Here is a 26,105-nt window from a genome sequence, read left to right as displayed (position 1 = left end):
TAATTTGCATGCCATCTTATCAGTTTCAAGGAACGCTGGGTTTTGAGTTCCCTGTGCTGGCTGGTTGGGCCTGCGAGGGCTGTGTGTCACCCCTGCTGCATGAGACACGAAAGGGCTTTGTGATCCCCATGGCACATTGGGACCCTTCTCGTTTGGGTGAATGTTAGTTAAGCAAAATCTAACGCCCCATCCATAATTATAAAAGTAACAATTTGCTCATGATTCTGCCCTCTGGAGACAGCACAATTCTATCTTCTTATATTCATTCTCCTTTGTTCTGTGCCTTCACATGTGTATACACATTTAAAATTAGGTTTATATTACATATGCAGTTTTGTGTATTTTTATAATCCCATCTCACCAACATTTTGAAACTTTATTTTAAATCAACACATGGTGTACCCTAAGTTTTTTCTCAATACTCCATTGTTTGGCACATAAATTATTTTAAATAGGGGACTATTTTAAACAATACTGAGATTAGCACTTTTGCTACCCAAGTCTTTAGCTGCCTTTGTGCATAATTCCTTAGGGATAGAAGCTCATGAGTGGAATGCCAGCGTCTCAGGTTATAACCATTTGAACATTGCTGATAAATATTGCCAAGACACTCGGATTGCAGGCCTTTCTACACATTTCTTGTCCTCCCTACTAGGTTGTAAATGTCAAGGTCCCGAATCTTCAGGGCCCCTCACAGGCTCAGTAACTCCATAAACAGCCACTGGATTATTTAATTACAGCTCCTTGTGGCTCCTCTCTTCCATTATCAGATGCCTCTTGGCTTCCAGTTTACCAATGGCTAATTCTGCTAGTTCATCATCTCACCATCTCACACTGGTAGACTTGGCAGAAATCCTATGTGGGTGATGCTGAATGACATGCTCTGTCAGGAAGTTTCACGACTACATTAGCATACTAATGCCAGAACAACCTAACCTGTTTGAGGTTAACTCCATGTTTTCCAAACCTCTTCAACCAGGGAACCATTTTTTTTTTTTTCACAATAATGAGGGGTTTTGATATACTATTAAAACATTTCCTTTTCTTTGTTCTTTTTAGCTGTTGAAATCATAGTGCTTATATCCTGTGTTTTACTTCATTTAGCATTATAACATATGCATGCCCCAAATAATCACAAATGTTTTGTAAATGTGCTTTCTGAAGATTGCCTGATGATCCCTTTCAAGACAGTACTGCCGGGATCCCTGGGTGGCGCAGCGGTTTGGCGCCTGCCTTTGGCCCAGGGCGCGATCCTGGAGACCCAGGATCGAATCCCACATCAGGCTCCCGGTGCATGGAGCCTGCTTCTCCCTCTGCCTGTGTCTCTGCCTCTCTCTCTCTCTGTGACTATCATAAATAAAAAAAAAAAAAATTAAAAAAAAAAAAAAAAAAGACAGTACTGCCTTTAGGAGATCTTTATCTCTGGGAGCCAGTCACCCAACCCAACCCTGCTAGTCTGCACCAACCATCACTAGAGAAGTGTTGGTCTTGATTACGCAGTACATTTTCTTAGGACAGATTGCCAGGAATGGAATCATAGGGTCAAAGGATATGAGTAGTTATGACTCTCTTGATGAAACAGTCTGCTTGTTCCAACAGTTTACAATACAGCAAGGATGCTGCATATGCTGGGAGCCAGGAGAGCCTGAGTCCAGTGTAAACCTGGCTGCCACTGTAGGGAGAAGGAGAAGATAGTGAGATGCCTCTAAGCACATGAAGATAAAGGAACCTCTGAGAGGACAATTAGCAATCACAACATGGAATGCCCAGGAGAGGTGCTCCAGAGGATTTCCTAGTAGAGAATGGAGACATAGATAATATTTATTTTTTTACCAATTGAAAATGCCCCTGAGGATCTTATGTATACTCACCCATGTTTCCAAATGTGATGGGAACTCTGTATGTTAGTTGCTAAGAGTGAAGACTCAGAAATAGACAGACTTATACTTCCATTTCTGGCTCCTAAGTAAATCTACTTTCTCATTTGAAAAGAGAAAAGATTGCTGTTGTGATTGCTGTAAAGATTAAACAGCATGGTACATGGGAAATGTTTTCATGGCGCTTTGCCATTTTATTTTTAATTTTTAATTTTTTAAAGAGAGAGGCGGGGGGAGGGGCCAAGGAAGAGGGTAAGAGAATCTTAAGCAGGCTCCACACCCAGCTTGGAGCCCAGTACAGGGCTGTTTCATGACCCTCAGATCATGACCTGAGCCAAAATCAAGAGTTGGGTGCTTAACCAACTGAGCCACCCAGGGCACACTGGTGCTTTGCCATTTAAACATTTTGTCACTCCAAGTACTTCAGGATCACATCCTTCTCTATATACTTAAAAAATAAAATAAAAACTAAAATTAAAAAAAACTAAAATTAAATACTAAACAATTAAAACATGTAAGGGAGTCTAGCAAAGGCATCTTTATCCTAGTGAAGTCTAAGGCTTTAAATTTTTTTTGGAAATATCACATCAAATTATTTAAAAGAATTTACTTTATTGCTTTGGGATCACCCTAATTTAATACCTAAGCACATGCCTAGTCTGGCCATTGGATATTTCAGCATGAAGTGCTCAATAGTGTTTTGGATGCTACTGCTGATGACAACAATGGTGATGAACAGTGCCTCCAAAGTTAAAACAAGCAGGCTCAAGGCCCAGAAACTGAATCAACATCATATGAAGAGCTGTAGGCTCTGCGGGCAGTATAACCTGTCGGCAGAGATTATTAACAGAAGAAAAAAAGCACAGCAAATATCCTGAGAAAGGAGCTCTCAAAGTCATAATTTGTCCCTATTGTTATTACCCTGTCTGGGGGGTGGGAGAAATTGGCCTTGGCAGAGTGCTCTCTTTTGGGGGCAGGGGTAGGGATAGGATACCAGATCTCACCAATGAAACCCTTCTGAGAGGGAGCAAGAAGTCCCTGCTGTAAGTCCAGGTGCATCAGTCTTCTGATGAGGCCTGAAGTCTGCAGGTGAAGATGCAGAGGCTAGATACCAGGATAGAGATGTGATTACCATTCAAACATAAAAACATCTGCATCAAGTTTATACTCCAATCTCTTAAGAATCTGATGGGCCTGATGCAGTCTTCATCTCTGATTGACCCTCAGGACTCTGACAAAATTCATTATTCTGAGCTAGTGAACTGAGGACAGACCTTGGACTGGAGGGACCCCAGCAATGCACTGTGACATGGTGAAAGATGTCATTGCCAGTGATTGCTCATTTACTCTGCAGGATGTTCACGACTTATCTTGCTCTCACAGTGGTGCTGACCATCTGGAAGGGGCCTTTCCCTGCCTGGATCTCAGTTTTTCCATTTGTAAAATGAAGGGGTTGTAGCAGATAACATTTCAATAGACCTTAATAGACACAATTGGGAAAAGGAATCCCTTCCCTGGAGGTGACCCAGAAGAGTCTGAATTCTAAAACCTTGTTCAGAATATTAATATTCTGTTGTATCATTTTTATGGTAACTGTTCCAGGTGTTGCTTAGGTACTCCATGAAAAAGGAATCCTAGGGTTAATAAAATAGGAAATGCTATCATAGTAGAGGTGAGGAGAAATTCTGTAGTAAGGCGATCTGGTTAGCTCAGTGTTTTCCTAAGCGTATTTGGGCAATCCTACTCTTAGTTTTTGGAACATCTGTGAAAATGCTTTTCATGAATTGGTCTGAAGCCTATTATTTTAGGTTAGTGGGACTGTCTCTTCTCAATTGGCTTTTTTTCTTGCTCCAGGTCACTCAGCAGCTCCCAGAATATGGTGTGCTAGTTCACCATGTTCTCCCAGAGAAGATAAAGGGAGCAGGGGAGATGGCCTTGGGGATCTGTGCCAAGGATGTCATATTCTACGAAGTGAAAAACAACAGCAGAATTGCAACTTTGCAGTTTCAGTGGAGAGATCAGGAAGATTTCTATTTGTGTGAGTGTAGCTCAGTGGATAACTGCTTCATTTCCCTTTGGTCTGTTGCCCCCATAAAGGAGCAGCGGAGTCATATGATCTTCCCCTGACCAGATAAGCTCACAACCAGTACTGGGATACATTGTGGCGTATTTGAAAGAAGTCTACCAGAGGAGTCCCCAGGAGGCCGTTTCCTCCCCACCATTTCTTGCCAGGTCCCTGTGCACCCCCATGGGTAGCCATCAGCTGAAAACGCTATACCTTCTCTCTGGGTGGAGTTCTCCTAAAGTGGGGAATCCACTGATGCTGATAGCAAGGTTGGCGTTGGAAGATGGGAGAGGAGAGCCCCCATAGGTGGTGTGAAATCTGCCAAATTTTCAAATTTTTTCCTGTATGTTTTAAAATTTCCCTGTGCACACAGTGTCCTGAGACATTCAGCCTGTCTCCCACAGACTACAGGTGTGCTACAGGATGCTGGGGACTGCAGACCTTTGGTGCCTTTGAAAATTTTAAAGTCTTTTTTTGAAACAAAAAATCTCTATTAAATGTATCACGTTTGAAATTGTATTTCAATGCCATTTGCATGAGTATTTATATACTTCCTGAATGTAGTTACAATAAATTTGCCACCAAAAGCATTATGTCTGTCCCCACAGCAGATTACTCTGGTACCTAATCTTCCTGCTTATCCCATAGTAGGTCACCCCAGTCAGTTTGCCATTTCCTTTTTTTTTTTTTTTACTAAAACAGAGCAACTCATTTAATCAGTACAATAGACACAAAATGCTTACAAAACTGATACCGTGAGAATGCTACTCTTTCCTTTTTCTTTTTTTTTTTTTTTTTTTTATTGGAGTTCGATTTGCCAATATGTAGTATAACACCCAGTGCTCATCACGTCAAGTGCCCCCCTCAGTGCCCATCACCCCATCACCCCATCCCCCTGCCCACCTCCCCTTCTACCATTTCCTTTAGGTATGATTTCCTTATCAAACATGAAGGTCTTCATCTTTTGGCCCATGAAATAATCAGTTTTTTCTTTCTATTTAATTTTCTGTTAGGGTTTTAAGGATTTTCCTCCTGGTTAGATTGCTGTTTTTACTATCATTATCTGATGTTAGAGTTTCCTAAGTAGAAGGTAATTGGTTTAATTCATTTGCTTAATGTTTCCTTTGTTTCTTCCATCTTGTCTGTTGAAGTTGACATATTGTTCAAGCATGATTCTTGATAATGTTGCTTTTTTTTTTAAGGTTTTATTTACTTATTTGAGGGAGATAGCAAGAGCAGAAGGTGGGGGAGGGGCAGAGAGAGAGGGAGAAGCAGACTGCTCAGGGCAGAGCCCAATGGGGGCTCAATCCCAGGACCCGGAGCTCATGACCTGAGCCAAAGGCAGACGCTTAGCCAACTGAGCCACCCAGGTGTCCCCTTGATAGTGTTTCATGATAAATTATTGTTTGTCTTTGGAAAAAAAAGCTTATATCTAAAAGTAAATAACAGAATTAAACTGAGTTCTTATAATACTTCTAATACTAAAAAAAAAAAACCACACACACACACAAAAACAAAAACAAAAAACTTATATTCTATCAAGAAACTTTTTCCCAAATATTTTTGACTATATCTGAAAGTAAAACATGTATTTGTAAGTTTTTAATAATTTTAATGATTCGACTTACTTTAATTCAAATGAAAGATTATTTGAGGAGTTTTAATTACTGAATCAATACTATTGCACTGCTTCCTATTTTCTTTACGTCATGGTTAACTGTTTAAATTTTTCTTTTCTTTTTTAAGATTTTATTTATTTATTCATGAGAGACACAGAGGCAGAGACACAGGCAGAGGGAGAAGCAGGCTCCATGCAGGGAGCCCAATGTGGGACTCGATCCTAGGACCTCGGGATCATGCCTTAAGCCAAAGGTAGACGCTCAACCACTGAGCTACCCAGGCGTCCCCTGTTTAAATTTTTCAATGTAATTTGTCTTAGGACATTTGTAAAACTGCAGATAACCTAAAATGTAATTTTGAAAATAGAATTTTAGAAGTTATAAAATTTAACAATCCCCTTAAGTAAGTGCTTTATTTTTAAGTTGATTGAATGTTTATAGACATCTATTTTCCTGTGACCAGGGAAAATTTCTTGATTAAAGCTGGAAAATCATCAGGTTCACAAGACAAACTTATAGCTTAAAAAACCCCAAAACGACTTTGCCACTAATTAGGATTTCCATGCCTTGATGACCATCCTCTTCCTCAGCACCAATGTCTTTTTTATGGAAAAGTCATCCCATGAAATTATGTCACCAATTGCTTGCCACAAATCAGGCATCTTGTACAGAAAATGACTGTCACTCTTCATGCTTCTGCGAGCACAAAATGTGGAACTCTACAAATAATGCAAGAATGAGCTCAGGAAGTTGGTTTGAAATTTGCCTAATTAATAACAGACGCCAAGATGTTTCAGACAATTGCAGGCCATTCATCTCACCAGCCAGCAGGGAGGTAGCAATAGAGTTAGAGAGAAATGCCATTAAGACATTGATTTGACTATGGTTGTAGGCATGATTGATTAAGACTGTGATTTGTAGGCATGTTGGCAGCCTGTCTGTGACAGAGACAACATTGGTTCAGAAGATTATCCAACTGAGAAAGTGTTCATTGTGGAACAAGGAACCTATCGTGTTTGTAACCATCCTGGGTTATTAGCAGTAGTTAAAACGCTCCTGAAGAATGTTGGTGGTATACATTCTGTTTATGTTTCCATATTATAGCACTTTGTAACATTTTCTCTAGAGGCAATAGAATTACAATTTAGACTTTCCATGCTGACTGCAAGTTGTTTTTATTGTTGATAAGATGCACAAAGCATGCAGCTTTGCAGAGAGACACAGACACACTTGCTCTTTGTAATGCTGGTATAGGTTTCTGTGCTGCAAGTGCAGGGAATCGAATAAATTCTATTTCATGTGATTCTCCATTAAAAAAAGAAAAATATTGTGCATTATATTGAGAATGCAGTATATACAGTTATAAAGTATACCCCTGATAGGACAGAACTGCCACTCAATTGGGATGTTTTTGAGAATTAAGTCACAGTCTTTTATTTCTGACAACTTGAAAGAGATTTCTGTCAGACTGGCCTCTAGCTCTGAACATTTCAAGGCTTGCTTTCCACACTTTACAAGACCCTGTGAAGACTTGGCTGGAGCCCCTCCCAGGACCCTCAGCTTCATGGCAAATCTGCCTCCGTCGAAGAACATCATTGCTCCACAAAGAGATATCAAACAAGATACACAAACTAGCGGGCGAACTCACAGCAGCAATAATAGAACTACAGGTGATAACATACTCAAAATGGTAAAACAATGCTTTGAAACAAAGGTGATTATGGAAGCACCAAGTGTGTACTGCGGCAACAGAGGTGTAAATACATTTTTTTTGTTTGTGCTGAAAACTCTGAGATTCTAGTTTTACATCATCTTGTTCAGAGAGCAGCTCACCTCTGTGAAAGTTTGCTTATAGATATGCATTTCTCATTAAATGATGTTACCGAAATGGAGAAGAAATCCAAACTAGGGATCCCTGGGTGGCGCAGCGGTTTGGCGCCTGCCTTTGGCCCAGGGTGCGATCCTGGAGACCCGGGATCGAATCCCACGTCGGGCTCCTGGTGCATGGAGCCTGCTTCTCCCTCTGCCTGTGTCTCTGCCTCTCTCTCTCTCTGTGACTATCATAAATAAATTAAAAAAATTAAAAAAAAAAAAAAGAAATCCAAACTACTACAGTTGAGACCGTTTTCAGCTTTATGCCTAGAAAGTCCACTCTTTGTGCTGCTTAGTATCTTAAAGCATTAGTATCTAAAAGGAGAGTTTTGCCAAGAGTTTATGAGTTGAAAGAAAGATTGGTGTATGTGTGTGTGTGTGTGTGTGTGTGTGTGTAAATGATTCTCTTTTCTCAGATTTGTTAGTGAATAGTTATTATATTTTTTTATTTTTTTATTTTATTTATTTATTTATCTCCAGTTTATCCCACTTAGCTGTACCATATTATTACTTTGTATGTGGGCCCTGAAAGTATAAATATGGGGAAGCATTTCTTGGTGATGTGACCTGAATTCTGCTGCATCCTAAGGACTCTTGGTGTGTTTCCTCATCTGTAGGATAGGGACAATTGTATGACCTACCTCATTCTGTAGATGAGATGAATTAATACCCAGAAAGCACTTAGAACAGAGCCTTGCCCATAAGTGCAAGAAATATGAGAATGCATATTATCTTTTCTTATCTTATTCTTATCTTATTTTATCTTTTCTATAACCCCACTAGCTGAAATTTTGTCTGCACCTTCTGGGAGTTTGTGCAATGAAAACTATAGATATATTTTATGGCCTTTCAAAGTGCACACGGAGGATTATGTTCACTCCTTGCTGAGGGCCAAGTGTGTACCTGACTCATTTCATATGCGTTTCACCTAGCTCCCTTCTCAGCAGTTGGCAATTGCCTGATAAACAAACACTGGCTTTGTGAATGAAGAAAAAAATAAGAAGAGGGTTTTTTTTTTAATATAAGAAAAAATAATAGGCCATGGTCAGAGAACATCTGTCATATACTTCTAGATGCCTAGTACCTTGAGACCAAACTGGAGGCTCCAGCATTTGATAGCTCTTTGGACAATTGTGCTTAAATGGATGGTCAGCATAATCAACATATGAAAGTCTGTGTTTGCTTCCTTCAGCGAAAGAAGTTCACCATCACAAGCAGCATCTCTGGGAAAAAGCATACATTTGTCACCAATTCAACAAAGACCTGTAAATATTTACTGGGACTCTGCTCTGCTCAGCATGGGTTTAATGCTCAGATGAGCTCTCTTCCAGTTGCAGCTGGTGAGTAGACGCTATATTCTCTTTTTTTTTTAATTTATTTTTTATTGGTGTTCAATTTGCCAACATATAGAATAGCACCCAGTGCTCATCCCATCAAGTGCCCCCCTCAGTGCCTGTCACCCAGTCACCCCCATCCCCCACCCACCTCCCTTTCTACCACCCCTTGTTTGTTTCCCAGAGTTAGGAGTCTCTCATGTTCTTAGACGCTATATTCTTAACCTCGCGTTTGGAAAGGTTATTTCATAAAACAATTTGTATCAGTATCTATAGTTGACCCAGAAACCTCTAAAAAGTTTTATATCTCTCTAATAACTCAAGAAATACCATTAAGGTGAAATGTATTTATTTTCTTCGACTGGTAAATGCTAAAATAGGTACGATGGCGGGAGGCGGGGGGGGGGGGGTCAGTGGGGTAAATGGGTACAATCTGTCTGAAATACACTTGGTAATATATATCAAAAGCCTTTAAAAAGCCCATGTCTGTTAGCCCTGCAATTTCACTTATAGACAAATATTTATCCAAAGGTGATAAATACAGAAGTTACATGGAAGTTGATGCTCATAGGTGTTCACTAGAACGTTATTTATAACAGTGTCCATTTGGAAGCAACCTAAATCTCCAAAGCCTTAAGATACATCTTTATAATTTAGACATTAAAGTCAGTTTCTGGGGAATGATGACATGTGAAATGCACATAATGTGGCTCTAAGTGAGGAAAAATGAAATATGAAGTCTTATTTCCCACTGATAAAACTTTCTGCAATGAAAATATGCATACTGTTTGTTTCAGGGTCACTGCCAGTGTGTATGGGTGTCACTACCAGTATGTACCTACTGAGCACTTGAAAGGTGGCAAATAGAACTGAGGAACTACATTTTTTATTTCATTAATTTTAACTAACATATTTAAATGTAAATGGCCCCATGTATCTCCTGCGCTGGAAAGCACCAACCTAAGCGCCAGGATAGTAACTTGGTTGGTTTTAACATGTTATGAAACAGAAAAGGAAGAATATGGAAATGAACCTCCCCAGAGTACCTTCATAGGTTTATTGTTACCTTTGTGGGTCAGGCACACAGGCACACAGGCACACAGGCATGATTGTTTTCTCCTTTGTGTCGTTTTCAGGATTTACCAAACATTCAACAATGTACATGTAATATTGCTTTAATTAGGAAAGAGACTACTAGGTCGGATGAAGCTACACATCACAGAACACTAGTTAATACTTCTTGAGTTTTTAAGAAGCACTAAGGAACTATTTATTACTCTTATTAGTACCAGGAGGTACTCTAAGCCCTTCTATGAATTATCTCATTTATGCTCATAATACGTTGTTTCCTTAAACTGCGCTTGTCAGGCAGCCCAACGAGGCAGGCACCAGCATTACTGAGGAGGTTAAGTAACAGGCTAGCTGGGAGGTGCTGGGGCTGAGGTTTGAACCTGTCTCCCCCTGAGGCTGGTGCCTAAGAACTTCACTCTGCAGTACAGCCTTTATCCTACCAGAACAGGGACTCTAGGACTAGAGAGGTTTGGCACTGAGCATTGGATTGATCATAGTTGCCGTTGATCTCTAAGCATTATTTTTTCTTTAGTTAGAAAAGAGAACAATTTAATAGAGTGGTTTCAGCGTTCATATTCAAACAGTGGTCTCTGCATGTGCATCACTCCAGAGCTTGCTAGAGATACGAAACCTCAGGCACCATACAGACCTACTGAATACATCTGCATTTGAAAAGGAACCCAAGTGATTTTGATGCACAGAAAAGTTTGAGACCCCCTTGCTTGGAATGTGGCCCTGGAGCCCAGTAGACTCAGAGCAGTAGAGTTTACTAGCTGCATGACTTGGGGCAACTCACTTCCTTTCCCTGAACCTCGGTGTTCTTAGGTGAGCACACTGGTGTCTGGTGGCTTTAGAGGAACAGTACATGAGATGTTTCTAGCTCTGTGTCCCATGTTCACTAAGTCTGTGTAGTAGTAACAGCAGCTTCTGCTTGTGGGGGTTTTGTTCAGTGCTAGCTGGTTCATGGGGGAAGAGGGGACAGTGAACACTGGGTTCTGGGAGCCTGGGACGAGGATCAGTCAGGAAACAAAATTGCTGAGCATTTGGATGCAGAACCAAACACAGAAAAAGGGGACATATGATTTGCAGCATACCCAAATAAATTATAAATATTTCATTGAAATCACATAGTGGCAGTTTTAGGGTGTTTGCAGGGAGCTGGAGATAATGAATGTAAATTAACTGTATTTTACCTGCTATTGCTAAGATACAATGTGAAACATCATCAATATTACTTTTATTGCCTGATACAAGTGAATGTAAAATATTTATAAAGGTCTGCAGGCTCACTTGTGAAACTAGTCCTTCTAAGCCAGCTTTGCTCATATTACTGTTTTCTCATACTCCAAATTCTACCTTCATAAGAGTTTTCAGGAATATAACATTGATATTAAAAGGATTATTTCACAGTTTTTCTTTTTTGGGCTGGGTTAATGTGATGCTATTTTCCTTTATTTTTTCTAGCTTTATTGAATTATTAGTGACATATGTATATAAGTAAGGTGTGCAGTATGATGGTTTGATACACCTATATACACTGCAAAATGATTACCACAATAAGATAGTTAACACCTCCAGTCCCTGCCATAATTATAATTGTTTTTGTGGTGATGACATTTAAAATCCACTCCCTTAACAACTTTCAAGGATGTAATACAATATTATTAACTATACTCACCATGCTGTATATCAGATCTCCAGAACTTATTCATCTTACAGCTTGGCGTTTGTACTCTTTAACCAACATCCCTCCATTTTCCCACCCTGCCCCTGGCTATGGCAACTACCATTCTCTTCTCTGCTTTTATGAGTTCAGCTTTTTAGATTTGGCATATGATGAAAATATACAATATCGGTTTGTCTGATTTACTTCACTTAGAATAATACCCTTAGAGTCCATCCATGTTGTCTCAAATGGCAAGATTTCCTTCTTTTTTATGGCTAAAAAGTATAATACATGTGTTATATACACATGTGCATTTCCTTTTCCACTCACATGTTGATGGACACTTGGGTTGTTTCCATGTCTTGCCTATTGAAGGTGCAGAGATCTCTTCAATGTAGTGTTTTGATTTCCTTCAGGTAGGTCACAGGAGTGGAATTTCTGGATCATATGGTAGTTCTTTTTCAATTTTTTGAGGAACCTCTATACTGTTTTCCATAGTGATTGCACCAATTGACATTCCCACTAACAATGCACAAGCATTCCCTTTTCCCCATATCCTCGCTGATGCTCGTGGTGTCTTGTCTTTTTGATAGTAGCCATTTGGACAGGTGTGGCATCTAATTGTGGTTTTCATTTGCATTTCTCTGATTAGTGATATTGATATTTTCATTTGCCTGTTGGTCACTTGCATATCTTCTTTGGAAAAATTAGATAATTTTTCTTTGCCTTTAAAAAAATTTCTTCATATTAGAAACTCTTTCTGCAGACACTATTTTCAGTGATTGCACCACCTAAGAACTGGCCATGTCCATCTCATGGCCCCATACGGTCCTCAGACTCAGCATGTCTACAGTTGATCTCATGCTTCCATACAAACTTCTCCACCATGATCTTTGTCTTGTTCAACTGAGACCACTCAACCACTCTGCAAGAAACTGAGTGGAGGGGTGGGGGGTCTGAACCTGCCTCCTCCTGTCACATTCTGCCTCTTACTAAGGGCTCTCAAATGGGCTTGCCATTGGCAGTCATGTCCCCATAATTGTCTTGTGCTCAGCCTTCAAACCTTTTAAAAGCACCAATATGATCGTGTTCTTCCACTGAAAATTTGCAGGGGGCTTTCTGCCATCTGCAGGGACAAGTGAGGACTTCTAGGATGGCATGTCAGACTCTCCCCAGTTTGGCCTGAACCTTGACATATGTCTTGCCTTGAGTCTTCCACTTTGCTTTCCAGCTATACTGCATGCTTTCTTTCAGGCTGAGAAAAATATCTCAAAGATGTCTCAGGTCCGTAATTAAGCCTGAGATCACTGTCCCTTTGGGCCCTGGTGATCAGAAGGCTGGGCATGTCTTGGATGAATCTCCCATACTGCTGTCTTTGTCTTTGTGTCCTGGGCACCTTCATTTCTAGTACAGACTGTGTTGTCAGCTGACTTGAGAACAGGTTCTGCTTTACCACCTACAAGCCATAGGACCTTGAGAAAATTACTAGCTCTCTTAGCCTCAAGTTCCTCCTCTATAACATAGGTATAATAGTATCTATCCCAACAGGGTCATTGTGAGGTTTAAAGGAGACCATATAGATAACACACTTACCTCTGTGCCTAGCACATAATACACATTCAGCATATATGAGTTGTTGGTGTTAATGTTACTGTTGTTGTTGCTTTGTGTCTAAAGGGTCCAAGCTCTGGTGTAAGATACTATACAACTCATATAAAAAGCTGTAGGTCATATTCAAATTGCTTAAGTTGTCTTTTTTTGCCCACTGTGTATGAGTGATAGTACCAAAAATGCTTCATAGACACAAAAAGTTCTCAAAAAGTATTTTTGAAAGGCTACCTTTTTTAGTGGGAACAAACCTGGCAATGGACCAGACACTGTTGTAAAGAAGGGGTTTCTACTTGAGCATATAAATGCTCATGGACACCCTGGAAGTGGAAGGACTTCACCATGCTTTACATACACATACACACAGACAAAGCCAGAACCATAGAAGCACCACGTGCCAGAACACTTTTTTTTTCCTTCTCAGTTTTAGCAGAGAGCAGATGGCCAGAATTTAGTCATCATTTTCCTTTTTCACAATACAAACTAGGCTTTATAAAGCCTAGTTAATTTAAGGACTCTGTCAATCAAATCTCAATTTCTTATGAATGACATGAATAGTGAAGTGGTGGGAATCACTTACATGCATGATCTCGAGTTAGGGACGTCATTAGAGCCATTTATTATATCTTTCTGCATGAAGGAGAAGGGGAAGTTCTTCCCCTTCTAGGGGCTAGGAGACTCAATACATCTGATATGTATTCATACTTCAGAATGTGGATCTTAAATAATTATTACCAGGGAAATTAAACTGTATAGAGGTTAAAGATTATATTCTATAGGCCAGAGCTTAATCTTGGAGCCCAGGTAATTTGAAGATTCATTTGTTACAATGCTTATGAGGATGGTTTTGAAAAGGCAGTGAGCAGGATGGGTGGCAGCAGTGAATTTTCTACAAGACTCTTTCTATAAGTTTTATTGTGACATTGCAGTGAATGTTAATACCCATCAAAATCGTGGCTGAGGACCCTCAACTACAGGGGGAAGGAGAGCATTTCCTTTCCCTTTTTGTGTTTCTGAGGTTGCTTTCATTACTGTGTGCTAATTAGGAAGGTTTGGCATCCTCAGGACTAATTGCAAGCATCCCCTCAGTCAGCCTGAGGACAAATTGTGGAGAAAGAAGAGCAGCAATAGAACCTGGAGTCTGCGATGCCTTGTTGTTTCAAGAGTGATAGATCCAGCATCATGCTTGTATGTATTTATGTTGCTCATGTTTTTCTCCCAAATTTCAGGCCATGATAAATGTGTGCAAATGCCCAATGTGAGTCTTGCACACCCGGCCCAATCCAAGCCTCTCACTTGGATTCAGAAACTGTCGAGCTCAGAAAATACGCCGTTCGCACCCACACCCAGGCTGCGGTGACCGCAGGGGGCCCACTGCCCACGTTGCTGGATAACTTCGCTGTGGAAACCACCAAGGAGGCTATGGCACAGGGAATCCGAGGCAGGTGGGTTTGACACATCCATTCTCTGAGCCCAAACCATCTTGTACTTGGCGCTCTGGAGCATTCCATACCTGAAGAAATTGTTTAAAGGATGTCAGATGTCTAAGGGAAGGATACATTCATTCACTAACAACTAATTCCATAGAGATTTCCTGGAGGCGGTCTATGGGCAAAGTCTATGCTGAAGTCTGCAGGGCAGACATCCCATCCCCCAATGGTGGAGAAAGAACTAGGTGATGGTACGAAACCGAAGAGGACAAAACAAAGAAGTCGTAATAAGCCTAGTAAGTCTTATCATGAGCCAGGAACTGTTCCCAGCACTTACACACATCAATTGATTTTACTCTTGCCACCCTGCGAAGTGGTTTCTATCATCTCCCAGCTGTACCAGGAAAGAAATGGAGAGTTTGGGATTTGAGCACATGCAGCTGGCCCTGGAGTCCACACTCCTAATCTCTACATTATGCTGCTTTCTCTACTGATGGAGTGCTTGGAATTTGATTTGTAAGTGAAAATAATGAGCTTCTAAACACAACTTTACATTATAACACATGGATTCACAAACTTAAAAATAGCCTAGAAATTGGATTACACTTACATTGCAAGTTATATAAATAGCACAGATTCACAGGCAGCATGTGACCAATGAAGGTTACTGGAGGAGCTGTTTTTTGGAATGAATTATACTTTTGCTTCAGCAAGAGGGTGTATGGGTAATTCATCTGAGCTGTGATGTCTGTCTGTCTGTAGCTTACCTATAATTCTCTTATATGTATAAATATTATGCATCTCAAAGTAATCCTTAGAAGATTATTGCCCCAAATTCTGTTGATGCAAATATGCCTCACCATGCACTGCAAACGACATCAGCAATGGTGGAGCAAGACTGTTGGTGTCATATCATTGTGTAACAAATGACTCTAAAGCACAGTGGCTTCATTAAAACATCAACCATTTTGTTATTCTCTTTCACAGTTTTCTGGGATAGAAATTCAGGCAGACCTTAGCTGGGTGATTCTTCTACTGCATGTGTCATTGTCTGGGGTCACTCCATGGTGTTCAGCAGAACTGGTCTGGAGGCCCCAAGATGGCTTTTCTTATACGTGTGGCCCCTTGGTAGGGATAAGCTGGGACGTTGAGTTCTGCTGAGCACCTTTCACTCTGTGTGGCCTCTGGGACCACATGGTGCTCCCAGCCAGGTAGTCAGGCTTCAACCTGGTGGCTCAGGGCTCTGAGGGCTTAAGGTGAGGCTGTCAATTTTCTTAAAGGCTGGGCCTGGAGCTGACACAATGACACTTTGGCCATATTCTTTTGGTCAAATTTCTCACAGGTCAGCACAGATTCAAGGGTAGCAGAAATAGACTCCATCTCTTGATGTAGGAGTGTCAAAGAATTTGTGGCCATTTTAATTAATTAATTACATAATATTTATTTTAAAAGATTTTATTTATTTGAGAGAGAGAGAACACAAGCAGGGGGACCAGCAGGCAGAGGGAGAGCAGAGCATGGGGCCTGATGTGGGGCTCTGAACCCTGAATCTCAGGACCCTGAAATCATGACCTGAGCCAAAGGCAGATGCTTAACTGGCTGAGCTGCCAGGTGCCCCAATTTGTGGCCATTTTAAATCTGTCGCTCAGATTAACAGTACTTTACAACACTTTATAAGCCTGAAGAAGCTGTGCCTGGCTCAAGGCCACCTCGAGAACGTGCTGACTGCAAAGGATCTTTCTTGAGGTGATGGGCTTCCAGTGATTTGCCAATGGGCTCACACAGTGGGGGCTTAACAGCATTGCAGGGCAGCTGGCCTTCTCTATAGAAAGCTGAATTAGAGTCTTCAGTAAATCCTGCTACTACTCTAATTTTAGTTTACAAATGCCAAATTTTCAGAACCCTTGATATATCACTTCAGAGGTTACTAATAACCCTTGCATGGAAAGGGAAATTGAGTCCTTGACTGTCTGGAAGGTCCCCAGAAGCACAGCTTGAGACAATGACTGGGTGCAGGTGGTTCTGTGGAGGTGGTGCCAGGAAGCAGGAGGGAGCAGGGAGAGAGACAGGGAGGGAAAATTTTAAAAAGGAGGGCAGACTGTGGCTCAGTCTGTTCGGCATCTGACTCTTGGTTTCAGGGCAGGTCATGAGCTCATGGTCATGGGACTGAGCCCCACGTCAGTCTCTGCACTTAGCCAGGAGCCATCTTACACCTTGCCCTCCCTCTCTGACGCTGAGGGCAGTGCCATTGAAGTAGTTGGTGTGGGTAACCGGGGCTGTATTCCAATGAGAAGTGTACAGAAGGCCTCCCAGAATTGTCTGTCTGAAGGACAGGCAAGTGGACACATAAGTACTGAGTCCTAGCCCCTCTCTGCTGGAATGTTATCTGTGGGAGGCCCAAATTCTCCTGCACTTTTAAGCAAGGTGGGGATAGTCGGGGAGGAGGGCACCCAAGATGTACAAGAGCCTCTAGTCCAGAAAGAGGACCATACTGGACGTTGTCAGTATGGGCTGAGCCTGAGCTCACGTAGACCTGCTCACCATTGTTGTGGCCAGAGCCTGAGCTGGGCCACAGGCTGATGTTCATCTGGCTCTGTCCGGCTCTGTGGCACAGATGAGATGTTTAGCATGTCTGCTGTGTCTGGTACAAAGATGACTCAGCTGAAGATCCCCTTCAGACAGGGTACTGGAGGTATTGGAGCCAGCTCACTGTCTGGTTGAAGTGCACTGCTGATACCTGCTAAACCAGCAACTGCTGTGCGAACTTGACCAAGTGAGCTGACATGTGCCTCAGTTTCCTCACTTGTCAGTGGTGATGACAGCCCCTGGACAGCTGTGGGAATTAAACAGTGTTAGGAAACACTGAACATGGGCTGGGTCTGTGGTCAGTGTCCTGATGTTGGTCCTCTTCCCCTCATTTTTGGGGACATGGAAGGAACACAGACCCTCTGGGGGTCTGTGAAGTCTGTAGGGTCTGCGATAGAGTGGGTTAAACCTTTAAAGCAGGCACAGATACAAGTTATTGTTCCCTTGAGAGTAAGGTTATTTCCTAGTTAGGGGCTTGGGAAAGGGGCCTGGGATGCCAGGTCAGGACTGCTAGGAGGTTGGGGCCCAGTGAGAAGGAGGGGAGAATGCTGTGAGTAAAGGTCCAGTTAGTGTTGCTAGAAAAGTTGGTTGCTCTGTGCCAGCCCTGGGCTACAGGCTGAGGATGCAGTGGTGAGCAGGACGGACACAGTCTCTGCCTCATGGGACTCACAGTGGTGATAAGGAGCCTGTCTGGGCAGGAACAGGTTGTGCTGTTGGCTTGGAGCCTGGATCATGTGGCTTGGTGGCCGGAGCCAGGACAGGAAGGACTGCATGCAGGCCTTAACACTGATGGGTAAGGACTCCATCCCCAGCACCATTCCTGAGTTAATTACTCAGCACCCCTTAGAACATGGATGTCAGTGGGGTGCCAACCCTGCCGTACAACCCCTGCCTCACCCCCATTCCACGTTGCCTCTCATGTGAGAACTTTCCCGACTTCCCTGCAAAGAGGTGGCTCCTTGCTATTACTGGCTCCATTTAGACATGCCACCCGTGCCCTTCTCCTCGACATCCACAGGTGTTTACCCATCTGCTTGTTAATCAGTCAACTTCCAGAGAACAGTAGCTTGCCTGATTTTTCTTCAGCTTTGAAGGGAGCATGTGGAGGCTTCTAGGAAATGGCTGTTTTTTTTCTTTAGGTTTGCAGTAACATGCACATCACATAAAATTCCCCAGCCCAACCATTTTTAAGTACATGGTTCAGAAGTACATTCACATTGTTGTGCTATCTCCAGAACTCTTTTCGTCTTGCAAAACTGAAACTCTGTGTATTAAATAACTCCCACCCTCTTCCCTGAGACCCTAGGACCACTATTCCACCTTCTGTTACTATGAATTCAACTCCTCTAACTGCCTCAATTGGGTGGAATCATACAGAATTTGTCCTTTTGTTACTGGTGGTAAATGCCACTCCTAATCCTTTTCAAGCAGGAATGGCGTGTGTGGCCAGATCAGGTAGGCCACAGGAACCTGGGGAATGAAAGGCCTCTCTTTCTCCAAAGGCCCTCCCAAATGCCACATTGTCCTCATATCCTCTCTTGGCCCCTCAGGACTACTGTCACCCTGCTCTAGACCTAGGGGCATTCTCCTGTGCCTGGGCACTCTGGTCACCTGGGCACTTGTCCCTGGCATAAAAGGCTCCAACCCCCCATCCTGTAGCAGGCCAGGAAGATCCCAGAAGGCAGAGCCCACATCTGACCCACCTTTTCTGTCAGTGCCTTACCAGACCAGGGCCTGACACCTGCTAGGTGCACCTAGGGTTGCATTTGCTCAAATGCAGGGTATAAGAAGGAGCCAAGTCAGATTGAGGCCTCATTTCCAAACTCTGAAGAATGGCTCTGTGCTTGCCCTTCACCTCTGCACTCACTTTCTCTCCCCCTTCACTTTTGTTCTTTCCTTTTCAGCTCTGTCCCCTCTGAACAGTGCCAGGTTCCGTACCGAGAGCACTTGGCAACATCTATCCAAGGGAACAGGGCGATACTCTGTGGGAAGCTGCCCGTACTCACATCCTCACCTTCGTCTGGCCACCTGAAGCAGTGGGACGGGCATGAATTCACTGAGCTTAGGGCCAGTCTGGGTGATAGAGGGCCACATCTGTTCAGATGGTTGGCTTTCCTGGCCTTCCTTCCTTCAGATAAGGCCCAATGCTGGCTTTTTCCAGGTCTCTGAACCCAGGTGGCTGTGCATCTATGCTTCCTTCTCACTCTCCATTTTGTTCATCCTGCAGGGTAGCTTCTCTTGGGCACAGCTGATCCTGGGGGCTGGGGCAGTGCCACACTGAATTCATTTTTCTCCTAGGGCATAGAGTATTCTTTGTTCACTAGAATACTGGCTCAGCAAAGGCCATCTGCATGCCTGCATGAAAGGTTCTTGTTCTAAGCTTGGTATGATTAGGGGATGGCCAACTCAAATGCCCACAGGGATCAAGCAGGTGAGTCACTCTGTGGAGGCCACAGGGTCCATCATCCTGGGGGTGCTGGAGCATGCCCAGCCCGATTAAAAACAGAAGCAGACAATAAAAATCGAAAGCATTGGTGCGTCATCCTTACTACCTTGTTTTGGAGCCAAGTGTGTATCATCATTTCACAAGTGTGGGAAATAAGAATATTATTCCTATCTTCTGGTTAAGGCAAAGGAGGTTTAGAAGGGTGCATGTCCAACTCTAAGGAGAGGACAGTGGGAAGTTTCCAGGAAGCTCAGGGGACTCTAGGGTCCCTTCTGAGACAGAAAGACCCCAAAGGTATTCTTCCCAGTACACTCCTGACAACCGAGTCAGCCTATGGTGGAGTCTGTTGATGGGTCTGCTGGCTGACAGGGCATGAGGCTGCCTTCCCGAGGATGCCTTCCCAAGCTGCCATCCAGACTCAGAAATGCCAGAAAGTTGCTCCTTAGAGTCACCTTTTCTCATCTTGTGGCCTTTTCCTGCAGCCCTTGTGCAGATCAGGAGCAGTTGGAGACTGTCTGTTTGACCCAGAAGCCACCGACTTGTGACCCCGTCTCTGGATCACCTGCTGAGAGCGTGCACAGGGGTATGGGCCAGGGCATGGGCCAGGTTTGGAAAAAAGGAAACCTTACCTTTGATGCTTACTTGAAAACTTTTGCCACTACTTCATTCTGCCTTCCCAGTAATAATCACAATCTTCTTGATTTTTAAATTAATTTCAAAATGATTTATGGTCAGGAAGAGCCCTTGTGGTCCACCTTTGGCTTGGGCTGGGCATGTGGATCTATAGTATATTACAGGTGAAGATCCTCAGAGCTCTGGTCCAGCATGAGGAGTGCCTGCTATGGAGTGATGTGGCCAGAAATGTGCCATTCACTTCAGTTACAATCTTCATGGACCCAGAATATCACCTCTCACTATCCACCAGATACAGGGAAGGCAGTACTCTCCTCTGTCATACATCCCCTGGGGAAGACCATAGGGAAAGGAAAGATAGAAAGATTCCAGAACTAGATAAAATATTTATAAGCCTTAGGCCTGGGGATTGGCTCTGGAACACCACCAGGGTGCTCTGTACCATGAACTGTACCAGGGTCTGCTGTGGTCCTTGGGGGAGCAGAGATGTGGAGAGCCTGGAATGCTCTGACTTAAGCTCTGATTCAAGACTTCAGCTCTGGGGGAAATCCTGCAGGTGCCTTTTGCTGATATACGGGGCCATGTTGCCTCTGAGTATTAGAGACTCAAGAGAGGAAGGCTTTGCTATCCTAACTCTGTACTTTCACCTTAGTTTTACTTTTCACTGCCCACAAGTACATCTCTGCTCAAATTTGGTCTTGACCTAAGACCAATGCAGAAAAAATTAGCTATGGTAAGTTGTATAGAAAACGAGCACCATGTCTCCTTGCCCCCACTCTCATCTCTGTTCTTGATGAGCCAACACTGACCCAGTGAGGGTGTATCTGCTGCCAAAGCAAGCATGCTGACCCAGTGATGGGGATCAGAAGTGTATGTTCATTCCCAGTATTGTGTGTGCATAAGCACATGCATATGTAAAATACTGTTTACCCCTTTTGTATTAGGTCTCAGATAATTTGGGGGGAAAGCACAACTTGGGGCTTTGTTTCACCTCTAGGGCCACAAAATAACAGGAGAAAGGGCTTTAGAGCTGAACCAGAATGAGAAATCGTGCATGTGACACTGAACCAGGACCCACATCATGGTTTTGGTAAGACGGTTTCTGGCAGATGAGACACAGTCTCTCAATCCAGGCAGAAGGGAGGCATGTCCTGGTCCTCTTTTTGGCTTTTTTACTGCCCTCTCCTGACTCTCCCCCACCTGTCTTTTTCAGGGATCACTTCTTTAGTTTCCTTTAAGTGTCCCTATGAAATAGTGGGATTTTGAGGGCAAAGTTTTCCTTTAAAGCCTGGTAAGATTTGGGGATTTATAGCTTGATAATCTAAGTACAAGACAGAAAAAAAACTTGTTAGGGGTGCCTGGATGTCTCAGTCAGTTAAACATCCAACTCTTGATTTCAGCTCAGATCATGATCTTGGGGTCATGAGATCAAGCCCCATGTCAGGTTCCACACTAGGCGTGGAGTCTACTTAAGATTCTTTCTTTCTCTCTGTCTACCCCTCCCCTTCTTTCTCTCTCTCTCAAAAAAGAAAGAGACTTTTTATCCTAATACCATGCAACAACCTTTCTCTATATACTTAGATTCTTAGTTATGGGAGGGAGCAGTCAATCTTTTTCAGATCTTTATTGTTTATTACATTTTAAGGCCCTGAAAAACCACACAAGAAACAAAACAATGAGACAAGATACTCTATTAAAAATCATCTCTTTCTGGATAAGATCAAGCCATTTGGAAAAGTGTGGAGGGACCTAGAGGGTCTTATGCTAAGTGAAAGAAGTCAGACCGAGAAACACAAATATCATATGATTTCATTTATATGTGGAATATAAAAGAAATGAATAAACAAAAAGCAACATCAGACCCATAAATATGGAGAGCAAATTGATGGTTCTAGAGGGGAGGGAGGTAGGGGATTGGGCAAAATGGGTGACGAAGAGTGGGAGATACAGGTTTCCAGTTATGGCATGAACCGTCAGGGGAATGAGAGGCACAACACAAGGAATACAGTTAACGACATTGTAAGAGTGATGTATGGAGACAGATGGCAGCTACACACATGGCGAGCACAGCATAATGTGTGAACTTGTTGATCACTGTGCTCTGCTCCTGAAACTAATATAACATTGTGTGTTAGCTAGACTCAAAAAGAAAAGTCTCTTTCCTATTCTGATTATCTACTGGGGCAAAACCCAGTACACATTGACGGGCTGTGTTCCTAGTTTAGCCGTGCTTACTAGTTGGAGGGGTGAGGGCAATCAGCTTTCTTTTCTCTATGTGTCTCACAGAGTGGAGAGAGCTGTTTGAGAATCAGAGGGCTTAGCTACAAACATCAGCAGTGCCACTTGGTAGCTGTGTGATCTCAAGCAAATAACCTAACCTCTCTGGGCTACAAAATTCACCAAGTATTATCTTATTAAATATCATTGGATTACAGGCTTTGTCATTAACGAGGGAGAAGAGGTTGGCAAAGTTGACCCTGGCATCTTTGTATCCTCTATTATACCTGGAGGACCAGCTGCAAAAGCTAAAAAGCTCAAACCAGGTATGTCTTTTAAATTGCCAAAGACATTGCCTTGAGGAGCTGCTCTTTCTTTCCTTGATGGCATTATTAAGATGTTTTATTGTTCTAGGAGGGCAGATACTAGCCTTGAATCACATCAGTCTGGAGGGTTTCACGTTCGACATGGCTGTTAGAATGATTCAGAATTCTCCTGACAGCATAGAATTAATCATTTCTCAGTCAAAAGGTATGTCCTCACCTGTGTTCAGAAGCTGGAGAACCTCCTCTACTTTCAGAAGTTTGTCATTACCGGGAGGTACTAGATCTTTAAGTTTATGTAGGTTTGATGTTGCTTTTTTCATGGTGGTGGCTTGCAAAGAAGCACTGCTGTAACACAAAACAATAAGCTCTGCAGTTTTACAGGCAGAATGGACCCTACTGCTGCTTGCTCTGCCTGATTGGAGCAGCCTACTCCAATTCATTATCAGATATGACCAGTACGGCCATTGTGTGTTTTTCTGTCCACTTTTCTTGCATGACATGGAGGACATTGTTTTGTCACCCAAGTCCTTATGGAAAGTGGCTGCTCCAGGGTTTTACAGAGTTGGGGCTTGGATGTAGCAATCAACTGGGGAGGAGACTGGAGAGCAGTTCTTGGTCTTACCTGGTTAAGACTTGGCCTGTTGGAGATCATCCAAAAGAATAAAGTGTTTTTAAAAGATGTTTTTATTTATCCTTTAGGTAAATAGGAGAGCTCAACAGTTGCCCATATAAAAAATAATACGGTTATGTTTATTTGAAGCAGGTTCAGGGATGAGGGTAGAAGTAATGGGGGATGTGGGGCACCTGGATGGTGCAGTTGGTTGAGCATCCAACTCTTTGTTTCCGCTCAGGTCATGATCTCAGGGTGGTGAGATTGGGTCCCTGTCAGGCTCCACACTCAGGGTGGAGTCCGCTTGGGATTCTGTCTGTCTGTCTCTCTCTGTGACCCCCATCTCAAAAAAAAAAAAAAAAAATCTTAAAAGAAAAAATAAAGGGAGTAATGGGGGATGTTAACATTCTGTTCCTTCCCAGTTACCTGGAATCACCACTGAGTTTTGGTTGAATGATCCTGTGATTGAACCACAGACTGCCTGTAAATCCAAGCTTCTGGATTTCTTTCTCACATTCTGGGTTGTCTGAACAATTTCCCCTTATGTACAGAAATGCTTCACATCACACCAGCCAACATTTTGTAGGTCTTAAATGTAGGCACCCCATTTGCCTTGTCCTCTGAAAACCATGCACAATCTCTCACTCTTGCACATGTTTTACACCATGGCCAGATGTTTTCCCCTGGTGTCACGGCTGTCCCTGGACAGAAGCCACAGGGGATGGGAGGTGGCAAAGCTGGAGCCTTGGTCATGTGACTTCCATCCTGTGGTTGGAGCTGACTCAGCGGTTTGGCCCTAGCTCTTGAAAAACACCAGTCCCAGTTCATGGTCTCTGTTGGATTTCCCAACACTGTCACTGTTCTTCCCATAATATTTTAGCCTTTCTTGCATTTCCCTCCATATTTTATTTTTTTATTATTTTTTTAATTTTTATTTATTTATGATAGTCACACAGAGAGAGAGAGAGGCAGAGACATAAGCAGAGGGAGAAACAGGCTCCATGCACCGGGAGCCCGATGTGGGATTCGATCCCGGGTCTCCAGTATCGCGCCCTGGGCCAAAGGCAGGCGCTAAACCGCTGCGCCACCCAGGGATCCCTTTTTTTTTTTTTAATTCCCTCCATATTTTACACAGAAATAGGACAGAGAGGAGGAATGAAACCAACTTTTGTTGTCAGGAAATAATGCAGCAGAGTTGGGATTGATTCAGAGTCCTTTAAGGCTGGCCGTGGTGTTGGAAGGTGTCAAAAACTGGCACCCAGAGTCTGCAAGGCTCAAACAAGTTTCACACTAGAATTCTGGACAATGAGCATCTCATAATGCCTGTGAATACATGTCTTTCCACCCAGGGCCCCAGTTACCTGTTGGTAAGTCTGCCTTACCGCAGCTGGGGTTCCTTGCACAGCTGCAAAGGCTTCACTACTGTGAATTTCTATCTGGTTAGCTTGCTGTTTGGGCAGGTGCTCTAGACTGGAGGTCAGAGATAGGACAGATAACATTCGCATCATAGGCAGCCATCACTCTCTGTGACAGATTGAGTTTTCATTCCCCAGAGAAGGTCTCCTAGTTTGTACTTCCATGAGGCAGGCTCACGTACAGCTTGACTTTTTAATTCAATCATAAGTTCCATCCTCATCTCTCATGGAGGGTATGGAAGAAAATGAACAGATGCTTCCAACATTGTCAGAAGGGCAATGATGGTAGAATCTGTGAATGAGGTCTCTAGGAATAAGGCATTATGGAACGGTGGCCCCACCATTCCCTCTTGAATACTTTTAGGCTTGGATAACTTCTAATCTAATTCATTAAATTACAGTTCATTCAATGTGTGAGTGGGTGCTAATGAGTTAGTATCACAAGTAAACTTACTTGTATGTTCTATATATGTATCTAAAGAAAATCAGACTATTCAGCCTTCCTCCCATGTACATTTGTTAGACAGCTAATGTTAGCATATTAATAGTAAATACCTTTATTGGAGCTCTACTATGTACTAAGCTAATTTCTCTTTATCTCTCTCTCTCTCTCTGCATGTAAAATCTCTCTCTTTCTCATATGTAATTTCTAAGCCTTACACACCCCAAGAGGTAGCTGATATAATCTCTACTTTCATTCAAAGGAAACTGAGGTCCAGAAATGTTAGGTACCTTGCCCCAGGTTTTACCTATTGATTCACAACCTCATGTTCTTTCCCTTGTTCTGTGCCAGGTCAGGGGTCAGACATGGGGTAAATAGGAATCAGTGGCTCAGCCTTTGCCCACAAGGAGTCCACCATCTTGTTATTACCAAGTCCTCCCCAAAGGACCTAACATGTTGGTCTTTGGATCACATGTTGATTACTGCTGTGCTCATTGGGATTTCTGGAAGAGGCTGAATGTAAGGGCTCACTACCACATGCTGGCTGTGAGATCCCGGGCAAGCTACTTAATCCTTTTGACTCTGCTTTCTCATATTTGAAGTGTAATAACACATTCCTGATGGATGTGTTGAAAAGACGGGAAGATATATACATATAAAATGTGTGTGCTTGTGCATGTACATGTGCATGTGTGTGTATATTGCCATCACCTGACAAGAAATTAATAAGATAGAGCTGGCATTATTAACTCTCCAGCTGCTCCTATGTTTTCATAGTTAGGTCACAAACCTCTACTTAGGTTTCTAAATCACACCCAGAATCTTCCTTTTCTCTATTCTACATGCATTATCCTTCCTGAGGTGCTAAACTCACATCATTCCCAGCAG

At 42.7% G+C, this 26,105-nt stretch overlaps 1 protein-coding gene across 1 annotated transcript in view; it reads left to right on the top strand.

The window, feature by feature from the left end:
* The window catches only part of FRMPD2 (FERM and PDZ domain containing 2), a 112,682-nt gene that overhangs the window by 62,260 nt on the left and 24,317 nt on the right, over window positions 1-26,105 (top strand). The window contains 9 exon segments of the mRNA XM_049103128.1: window positions 3,732-3,915; window positions 6,350-6,351; window positions 8,626-8,773; window positions 14,342-14,467; window positions 14,470-14,557; window positions 20,057-20,157; window positions 21,205-21,297; window positions 22,643-22,750; window positions 22,839-22,955. Of these exon segments, the coding sequence (XP_048959085.1) occupies window positions 3,732-3,915; window positions 6,350-6,351; window positions 8,626-8,773; window positions 14,342-14,467; window positions 14,470-14,557; window positions 20,057-20,157; window positions 21,205-21,297; window positions 22,643-22,750; window positions 22,839-22,955 (967 nt within the window).

This window comes from Canis lupus, chromosome 28 (assembly GCF_003254725.2).
Source record: "Canis lupus dingo isolate Sandy chromosome 28, ASM325472v2, whole genome shotgun sequence".
Classification (NCBI taxonomy): Eukaryota; Metazoa; Chordata; class Mammalia; order Carnivora; family Canidae; genus Canis; species Canis lupus.
The sequence above is the reverse complement of the archived record's forward strand: the minus strand, read 5'-3'. Positions and strand labels throughout refer to the sequence as shown.